The 10,018-nt window shown below is 48.9% G+C and overlaps 1 protein-coding gene across 2 annotated transcripts in view; it reads left to right on the top strand.

Moving 5' to 3' along the window:
• Nucleotides 1–10,018, top strand: part of Ptpn11 (protein tyrosine phosphatase non-receptor type 11) — a 62,908-nt gene that overhangs the window by 39,343 nt on the left and 13,547 nt on the right. Inside the window, exons 8-11 of one of the 2 annotated variants that reach the window (XM_021162053.2) lie at nucleotides 1,035–1,114; nucleotides 1,219–1,377; nucleotides 4,946–5,077; nucleotides 9,559–9,713. In XM_021162053.2, coding sequence (XP_021017712.1) covers nucleotides 1,035–1,114; nucleotides 1,219–1,377; nucleotides 4,946–5,077; nucleotides 9,559–9,713 — 526 coding nt within the window. Of the gene's footprint in view, nucleotides 1–1,034; nucleotides 1,115–1,218; nucleotides 1,378–4,945; nucleotides 5,078–9,546; nucleotides 9,714–10,018 lie in introns of both variants that reach the window. The other variant, XM_021162052.2, reaches the window with a different exon arrangement.

Genomic DNA, 10,018 nt, shown 5'->3' with positions numbered 1-10,018 from the left:
CCAATCAATCAGTGTGTCCTCTGACCCCAATCAATCAGTGTGTCCTCTGACCCCAATCAATCAGTGTGTCCTCTGACCCTTCTTCTTTCTTTTCTATGTTGGTGATTGGACCCAGGGCTACATCACCAACCCCTTTCCTAAATCCTTTTTTTTTCAGACAGTTTCATAAGTTGCCCAGGTGGGCTTTGAACTTGTGGTTCTTCCGTTTCATCCTTCTGTGTAGCTGGGATTCCAGGCCTGCACCATCCTATGAGTGCACATCTTATTTCTTTAAAGATGGGGGACGGGACGAGGCAGAAGATCAAAATTCTATCCATGAAACATAGCCAGCCTTGCTTCTGATTGCCATCGTGAAATACGTTGGTTTTGATAGAGCGCTCAGAATTTTATACTGATAATGTATTTTTGTACAGACAGAATTAAGACAACTCATACTTTATGAATCTTGTCTTACAAACACTGTATTTTACTCTGACTCCTTAAGAAACCTTTTGTTATAGAACATGTGAAATATATCAACATACAAAAGCTGACATATTGTTGCCCAGCTTCAGGAGTAGCCAGCTCCTGTGCAGTCTTGTTTCGTCTGTACTCGGGCCCACCTCTCTTTCCCTAGGTGGCTTTGAAAATCTTAGATGTCATTGTTAGTACTTTAGTCTTTTTTTTAAAACCAGAAACCAGCTGGGGATATAGCTGAGTGGCACACTGTTTGCCTGGCATGTGTAAGGCTCTGGGTTCAATCCCTGCTTTTGTCACCAAAACCCAGATAGGAAGAAAAACAGGACCCCAAACCTTTTGGGTTGAAATAATTTTGGATCCATGAGACATTATGAAGATAGCATAAATGGTTCTCATACCCTATGCCTGTACCCCAGAGCATCACCGAGACCGGGAAAGTGCGGTGGTGTGTCGGGTTGCACATGTGCTGACTGGAGATTTGATCCTGTGGAAGTCATTGTTAGACTGGCCTGGCCTGAGCCCCGCTGGCTTCTGCTGAAGCTGAGGACTGACAGCTGTCATCTCTTTCTCCTCAGTTGATCATACCAGGGTCGTTCTGCACGATGGGGATCCTAACGAGCCTGTTTCTGATTACATCAATGCAAACATCATCATGGTAAGCTCGACTTTGGCTGTGTTTTATGGTCATGTGTTGAAAGCCTCTTTATACCAATGACACCATCTTTCAAATGCTTGAAGGCGTTTCTTCCTGATTTCTAGCCTGAGTTTGAGACCAAGTGCAACAATTCCAAACCCAAAAAGAGTTACATTGCCACTCAAGGCTGCCTGCAGAACACGGTGAATGACTTCTGGCGGATGGTGTTCCAGGAGAACTCTCGAGTCATTGTCATGACCACAAAGGAAGTGGAGAGAGGGAAGGTACACACTTATCTTTTCTGATGCCACCCCTCCCCCAGCTCTGGGCTCTGTGTGCCCAGCATCTGATAAAGTATTCTTTACTGCTCAAATTATGCAATGTGCTCTGGATTGTAGTGCTGTGTGGCTTTAATCTCAGCATCCAAGACAAAGAAGCAGGCAGATCTCTGAGGTTGAGGCCAGCCTGGTCTACAGAGCAGTTCCCAGATAGCCAGGGCTACACAGAGAAACCCTGTCTCAGAAAACAAACAACAAAATATTGAATGTGTCAGGTGGGTCTGGCTGATCCTCTGAAAAAAAAGGCTGGACCTGATAGGTCTCAGTGTGTGTATTTATTTGCCTTCTCTTCCTCCTCTTTTCTAACTTTTTCTTTTCAAAGATACAGTGTTTTATGTTCAGCCTAGCCTTGAGCACTATGTAGAAAAAACTGGTGTCTAAAGGAACCCCTTAATGCTCCTACCTTTTTAAGTGCTGGGATGCATGTGAGCAACCATGGGTCCAGCGTGCTTATCGGTGCTTTCTGATTGGAGTTCATGGAGCGCTGTGGAATGTCCCCACTCCACTCAGTTGGTTTTGAGGGAACCCATACAGAAGGCTCCTTAGTGCCACTCCCTTAGCCCCTGTCTACATGGTGGTGTCGTCTTGGATCTCTTCCTTTGTCTGAGCCAGGACATGTGCTTTGCTCATCCGTGTCTTTAGTGGCGAGTGCTGCTCCCAGGCCTGGCTGGTGCGTGTTCACAGCAACCATTGTGGTTTTGTTCCAGATATGTTGCTTGAGTGTTTTAATATTTTCTGTCCTTTTGACATGATTTTTCTGTTTTAATCACAGGGACTGTGTTTGCAGTCACTGTTTTTACATCTATATGTGCTAGTTTTGTTGTTTGTGTCATACACTTTCTTCTGCAAGTTAGGTAAGGTGTTACCCCACTGGGTCCAGAAGCAGAAGGGAAGAGGGAGGAGGGACCTATGGGAGCAGAGCACACTGATGTCACAGTGAGCTCCTCGGGTGACAGAGGTGTATCATCCAGACTGCACTCCTGGGCTGTTGAGACGTTACAGTGAGGGTTGCAGCTGCCTGTGTCCCACCCATCCACTCTCTAGCATAGAGAGCCTCCTGTCACTTTAATGTGAATTCTTCTGCACCGGGCTCATCCCCAGCTATGCTTTCCCACAGTAGCTCCATTCTGCCTCTTGGTGGTGCTTGATAGATAGTTAGTGTCTTCCACTGTTAGTACACATTGGCCTGTAACCTCTGCTCTGTGCTGTGGAGTGCTCAGCTGAAGAGTTGTTTTTGCCTTTAACTCTTTGCAGGCTGTGGCCTGTGCTTGTTTAGATTGGATGTCAAGACTGCTGGCCACTGTGTGTTACTTTGTATCAGCTGCCTAGCCATCCTTTGTGTTCCACCCCACACCCCAGCCTCAGCTGAGCTCCTATTTCCTTAAGAAGCTGTAGGTTCCTAGAACCCAGTGTGTTGCCCCTCCAGGAAAGCAGACATCTTGAAAGACTGTGCTATCTTTGCATCATTCCAAAGTGAAATCAATTTATAGGTTTTTGATACTTGGATTTTAATTGTGTTTTGGTTAGAGTTTTTGTTTGGATATTCTCTATTGCCTTATATAAAATTGAGGGCAATTTCATAGTCACATATAGAAGCTAACTTGAGACAGGTGGGGCTCTTGGTAGTTGAGCCTTGCAGCTGAGAGGCAAGTGATGGTGCAGGGTTTTGGTTGGTGTACTTTTGCATGCCTTTAGCAGTGATGTTAGGTGTCCTGAGTTCCTGGGCTCTTCTCAGTTACAGCTCTTCCCAGTTCCTGCTTTCTGCTTGATGGAAAGGTCAGAGTTCATCTGGCACAGAGGTCGTGGGCTTGTAACAGAGGAATCAGGTTAGCCACCATTGGAAGTGCAGTTGAAAACTCCAGAGCAGAGAGCCTGGGCAGAATGGTACCTGGTGCCTGTGCTCAGCTCCAGTCCTCACCTCCTTGACCCAGTCCTTCATGTCACTCTGGGAGTGTGCACAGTAGTCCTGGAGTCTCTTGACAGCCTTTGTTTACAGCCTGTGTCCCTCACTGCACAGAAGCAAAACCAGACTGTGGCAGCTCTCCTACGCAGCAGTCCTGCAACATGCAAAACACTAAGCAGAGGGTCGCAGGTGCTGTGAGTCAGCTGAAATGTCTCTTTTCAAGGCAGGGTGGTTTTGTGTTCTCTGTTGAGGCCTCTGTAGTGACCAGAGCAATCCTCTGAATTGATTGGTCAGAAAACAGCACCATTACATTGGCATTGATAGAAATCCTACCAGACTGTCAAATGCAGAGGTGCGGCTGAATTTAGAATAAAAACATCACATATTCCATCAGCTGCTACTTCTGTCTTGGGGTCCTCTCTGGGTTCATTACTAAGCTCTGTAGCTAGCTGTCCTCTTGTTTTTCACCACCTGTAAGTTACTCTGCATTTCTAGACTTTGATGTAAACTTCCCTTGCTGATGTTCACATGGGTGGTTTTAGAAAGTGAGTGTCACGGTTGACTGAAGTTTGCAGAAAGACAGAAACAGAGCATGTTCTGCCTTGGACTCATCATTGGTAGATGATGGAACTGTTCCTCTTGGAGATAACACGGGCTCATTCTTCGGCTGGGCAAGGCCTCTTCCCTTTATGTCATCGTTACTTCTTTCTCAGCTGCCTGCCCTGGTGTTTGTTTTGAAACAGGGTCTTGCTATATAGTTCTGACTGGCCTGCTATTCACTATGTAGAGCAATCCAGACTTACACTGGAAGTGATTCTCCTGCCTCTGTCTTCAGGGACTACAAGTGTGCACACTCAGCTTTCAGTTCATCTGTTCAGGGTACCACTATGCAGGCCTGGAACTTGCTATGTAGACCAGGTTGGCCCTGAGCTCACAGAGACCTCCCTGCCTCTGCTTCCCAAGTGCCAATACTCAATACATACATCAATATGGTGTGTGCTCTCCCCCCCCCCCCCCCCCTCCCCCCCACCCCCCCCCCCCCCAATCTGTTCTTGAAGCCAACAGCCATTGCAGACTGTGTTCTTGGTTTTGGGAAGCTAGTGTATGGTTGGTGTCAGATGAGTCTGGATACAGAGAAAGCAGCTGGCTCAGAACCCTGGCTGCCCCTCTGAGTGAGCTGTTCACACTTGGGTCAGAGAAATCCGGGCACACATGATAAGACAGTGTCAGCCATCTGCCCGTCCTCTCAGAACAACTGGTAGAATGCTGGAATTACAAGTTCTGCTTGCCTGGGGACAGTCCCTCCCACTCTGCCGGTTTCATCCTCAGAGCTGAATAAGCAGGTGTTGACTCTGCTCTGGCAGCTAGTGGGTGGGGCATGGGGTGGGCATCAGGCCAACCTGTGACACCTCCTACCCTCCCCCCTGTGACCTGCCTTGCTCATTTGCATTGTTCTCTTGTTGGCATTCTAGAGGATGGAGGCAGGCTCCTGTCCCAGGAGGAGCCTCCTGCTGCTGTCACCAGCAGGCCTGGGATGATTGGTCATTGCAGGTCTGGACTTTCACTAGGGCTTGGGACATTAATTAACAGGCTCCTTGTGGTTCCTTCCAGAGCAAATGTGTCAAGTACTGGCCTGATGAGTATGCACTCAAAGAATACGGGGTCATGCGTGTTAGGAACGTCAAAGAAAGTGCCGCCCATGACTACACTTTACGAGAGCTCAAACTCTCCAAGGTCGGACAAGTAAGTATATTGTCGTATTCTAGACACTGTATAGCTGTCCATGGTTCGCAGTCACTTTTGTACTCTGCTCGCATTCAACCTTTGTCCTATGTCCTGTCACTCACTGGTTGAGCGCCACGTGGGGTGTCTCATAGCTGTTGGGCCCAGTTTGCCACTATCTTCCCTTGTGAGCAAGGTAGGCATAGGTCCTGCCCTCACAGAGTGTGGAGAGATGGGGGTAAGGGTGCAGCTTCCTGGCCCTCAACTCGTTTGTTTGTTTGTTTGTTTGCTTGCTTTTTGGTTTTTCGAGACAGGGTTTCTCTGTGTAGTCCTGGCTGTCCTGGAACTCACTCTGTAGACCAGGCTGGCCTCCAACTCAGAAATCCGCCTGCCTCTGCCTCCCGAGTGCTGGGATTAAAGGAGTGTGCCACCACTGCCTGGCAGCCTTCAACTCTTGTGACATGAGACAGGGTAGGTAGGTAGGGCCTCTGAGAGGTGACACTTTCTGAGTTGCCAGCCAGAGGGGCTCTGCATGCAGGCAGAAAAACAGGCTCCAGGTAGGGGAGCAGCTACCATCCCAGGCTGTGAGCAAGTCTGTGAGCAAGGTTAGTGCTGGAGCTCTTCTCCATGGCCTGTGGCTCAGCTTAGTCCTGGAGTGGCTGGCTCGGAGTCATGTTGTTGTGTGTTTACAAGGGCCTTGTTTGATTTCTTTGGGGATTCCTAGATGAAGAAATCCACTTTTATCCTCATGGATTAAAGTCAGGTATGCTGAGAAGCCCTACACTTAGATAGCTGTGCTTCAGGCTGAGGTGACCTGAGTGTGGCTTCTCCAGCTGGCGTGAGGTTGGGCCTCTCCATAACCTTCTGGGCACAGGTGTTGTCTGAGCCACATCCTGATAGTCTGACTGCAGGAAAATGGGATTCTGACTGGGCAGGAGAATTTCAGGAGGGTATTGCAGAAATACTCTTGGTTAGGTCTTGTTGGAAATAGCCTTAGAAATTAATAAATTAATTATTATTTATAACATTCTTACTCGTATTATAAATAAGATTACTACTACTGCTGCTGCTGCTGCTGCTGCTGCTGCTGCTGCTGCTACTACTACTACTACTACTACTACTATTATGGGACAGGGTTTCACTATGAATCCCTGACTGACCTGGAACTGGCTACAGAGACAGGCTGGGCTCAAATTCACAGATCTCTTCCTGCATCTGCCTCTCTAGTGCTGGGATTAAAGTTCTGTGCTACCATGACTATCTGAGTATTTTTATTTTGATTATCTGCCTGGCCTGGAACTTGCAATATAGACTAGGTTAGCCTCAAACTCAAAAAGATTCCTCTGCTTCTGTCGTCTATGTTCTGGAATTAAAGGCATGCATGCCCCATGCCTGGCTCCTGGATATTAAAGTTTACTTACTTGTTTTTACATTTATAGTGTGTGTGTGTGTGTATGCATGTGCATGCATGCATGCATGCCTGTATGTATGCAAAGGTTAGAGCACCATTTGTGGGACTTAGTTCTCTCTCTCTGCCATGTGGTTTGATGATATTGTATTAAGAGCTTTGAGCTTTATCCACCATTTGGAACTTGTCTCAATTATTATTTTTTTTAAATCAATCTTTTTAAGTTTTATTTATGTATTATATATATATGAGTACACTGTAGCTGTCTTCAGACACAGCAAAAGGGGGCATCGGATCCCATTACAGATGGTCGTGAGCCACCATGTGGTTGCTGGGAATTGAACTCAGGTCCTCTGGAAGAACAGTCAGTTCTCTTAACTGCTGAGCCATCTCTCCAGCCCCCTGTCTCAATTCTTGTGCCCAGTCAGCACATGTAAAGCTGTGTTCTGGGAGGCCTCTGTGTTGGTCTAGGCCTTTGACCTGTTCTGCATGACTCTAGCAGTGGGCTTTCCTGCTGCGCTTACTCCTTTGGTTGGGAATGGAATGGAAGCAGTGAGGGTCAGGCTCCTGGAAAGTCATGTGCAGGGGTCGGGACAGTTTGGCTATTGGAGGGAAAAAAGAGACCAAAGGTGTCTCAGAGCCATGAGTGGACAGCATTGTTGTGGCCAGTGCGAGAAGCCAGACGCACAGCTGCTGTGTGGATGCATCAAGCCGAGCTGTTGAGCAGGCATCTCCATCGGGTGTCAGGAGAGTTGCGATGCACATATGTTTTTAGCACTGTGCTGCTTGCTGGGGACAGACAACACAGGTGCTGTCTTGCTCTTGGTTACACTCCACTGTCCAGATTACATTGAATCACATGCCCTGATATGTCACTATAGAGTGCAGTTAGGGCCAAGTCAAAGGGTGCAGTGTGCTGAGATGGCCAGGGAAGGAAGTTGATACTCACTTAACCAGCCACAGCCGGTACTGAGCACTCACCCTCTGACCCACAGAACCAGAGGGGATGAGCCCGCTGCAGGGAGAGCTCAGGAGCAGTTGGCGGATGCTGCCTAGAGCGGTGAGGTGAAGTGAGACGGTGGGCGTTGGCTGGGGGAGCATAGGAGAACGGGATAGCAGAGGCTGGCTTGGGATCCATGTAGTGGAAGTGATGGTTGGGTGAGCACAGGATGACCCTGTAGCCTCCAGACTTGCAGAGTAGGCTGCAGGAGGGGCAGCAGGGATCCTGTGGAAATGCCTTCGAGCCATGGAAGTGCAGTTGTCAGGGACGCTGGACAGAGGGCTGTGACCCAGTGTATTGTGGGTAGGCTGGTTCTAGACCACAGCTTTCCTCTGTAGAGATGGGAGGGCAGGAGGAGCAGAGCCTAGGGCTGATGGTGAGCAGAAAGGGCTCTGTTTCCTGTGCTCTCTGAGGGGCGTGTATATAGTGTGTATAAGCCACAGGAGGTGTGTTCCTCTTGGCACATCTCTGGTGGTCAGCTTTCGGGAGTTGGTTCTCTGGGCTTGTCAGGTTTGGTGACAGGTGTCTTTACCCGCTGAGCTGCCTTGCCAGCCCTCTTGTGACATCTCATGATGAACTGTCAGGCTTGTCAGTGTTTCTGAGTAGCAAACAGGCAGTTTCTTTCTTTGGTGCTAGCAAGAAGCTGTTCATCTTGTTCAACACCCCCTCCCTCCTTTGAAAGGAATGTGTGTTGTGTGGCTTGTCTCTGGGTACAGAGAATGCTGCAGGGCTTGCTGGATCCATCTTGTGTACCAAGAGATTTTGAGAGGGAGGTGTGAGAGATGGTGGCACACTTGCGCTCTTATCCTGGCATAGAGGCTAACATGGATCCGTCTGGCTCCCGCCTTGCTATGACAAGTCACCTACTGTACAGCACTGATGTACAGAGATGCCCTGGCTAAGAAGCGGTGCTGCTGTGCAGTGTGGCCGTGCATGCTCTGTTTCTCTTGCTGGCCTGTCTGTGACCCATGAAGTTGCCTGGGTTTCAATCACTTAGTAACGACAAGGTTAGTTTTCCATGACATCAGCAGATTAAGTGCATGTAGCACACAGGAGATTTTTTAATCACAGCAAGCGCCCTTGGATGTAAGGAAGTTCACCAGCATTGGTGGATATTGAAGCCTCCCTCCCTCCCTCTGACCCCTGCCTTTCCTTTCTCTCCCCTTCATATCTTTTGCCCTTCCAGCCCTCTCTTCTTCCTTTCCTCTCTTTCGTTGTTCCCCCCGCCCTCTCCCTTTCCCTAGTGTTTCCTGGCTTGTCTCCGAGGGAAAGTCACTGGTGGCTGTTCCAGGCCAGCTTTGAGCTTCTGTTCTTCCCGCCCTCTCTTCTTCCTTTCCTTTCCTTTCCTTTCCTTTCCTTTCCTTTCCTTTCCTTTCCTTTCCTTTCCTTTCCTTTCCTTTCCTCTGGACCAGCTTTGAGCTTCTGTGGTCAAAGTGGTCCTGGTGCCTCTGTTGATCCCTTGCTGCTGTTGTCGCTAAGAACAGCCAGGATATTCTCAGTCCTCACCATTACTTCCGATAGCTGGGAGGGCCTTTGTTTAGCTGCTTTAACCCTCTGTGTGAGGAACAGGTCTTTGCAAATGCATTTGGGGGTTTGACTCTGCAGTAAGGGGCTGCTTGGGATTTGAGCCCAAGTCTCACCATCTAATTCACAAAGCCTGTTGTCTGGCTGTGACAGTGCTGTAATGGACGTGGGTGCCTGCATGAGGCTGCAAGGGCAGATGCTTGAGGGAGCTAGAGTTTGCCAGGCTGCTAGTTGGGAAGACAGGCTGCAGTCCTTAGGGGCCTCCGCAGCTCTGAAGTTGAGTGCTACCTGACTGAGGAAGTCGGGGAATATGGCCTGCTCTGATGACTCTGGGCTATGCCTTGGCTACATTTTGCCAGAAGATGCTACAAATTGCCTAGCTCCATGTCTTGGATCTCCTAACAGGCAGGTGCTCCTTCCAGGCTGACCCATTGATTGTCAAAGAAGCACTCCTGGGCACCAGAGAGTGGCTTTCCATCTGCAAGGTGCCAGGAAAGGTCAGTGGCCGCTGTGGCTCCTCAGCCCTTGGTTTATTTAATTCTGTTCTGGCTTTTCTTGGCTCTACTCCAGGGAAACACAGAGAGAACCGTCTGGCAGTACCACTTTCGGACCTGGCCAGACCATGGCGTGCCTAGTGACCCTGGAGGTGTGCTGGACTTCCTGGAGGAGGTCCACCACAAGCAGGAGAGCATCGTGGATGCAGGCCCTGTCGTGGTTCACTGCAGGTGACTGCCCAGCTTGCTTTCCTTTAATAGTTTCTGTTACTTAGGGGCTGGGAAGTCAGTTGTCCTTGGTAGGGATGTGACAGACACACTGTTCCCAGCACTCTGCAGACTGCTCATTCTGAGGGCAGTCCTTCCCACATAGGCCTTTGTGGAGGCTGCCCCAGGGTCACCACAGCAGAGTGTATGGTTCTTGAGGGATGCTTCGGTTTTCTACAGTCTCGTTCATATGCTGAGCCCATCCAGAAACGAGGGAAGCATTCCTTGTCGATCACTTTGTTTGTTGTTGTTATTTTGAGATAGGATTT

Source organism: Mus caroli, chromosome 5 (genome assembly GCF_900094665.2).
Source record: "Mus caroli chromosome 5, CAROLI_EIJ_v1.1, whole genome shotgun sequence".
Lineage (NCBI taxonomy): Eukaryota > Metazoa > Chordata > Mammalia > Rodentia > Muridae > Mus > Mus caroli.
Note: the sequence above shows the minus strand (reverse complement) of the source record. Positions and strands in the feature narration are given on the sequence as shown.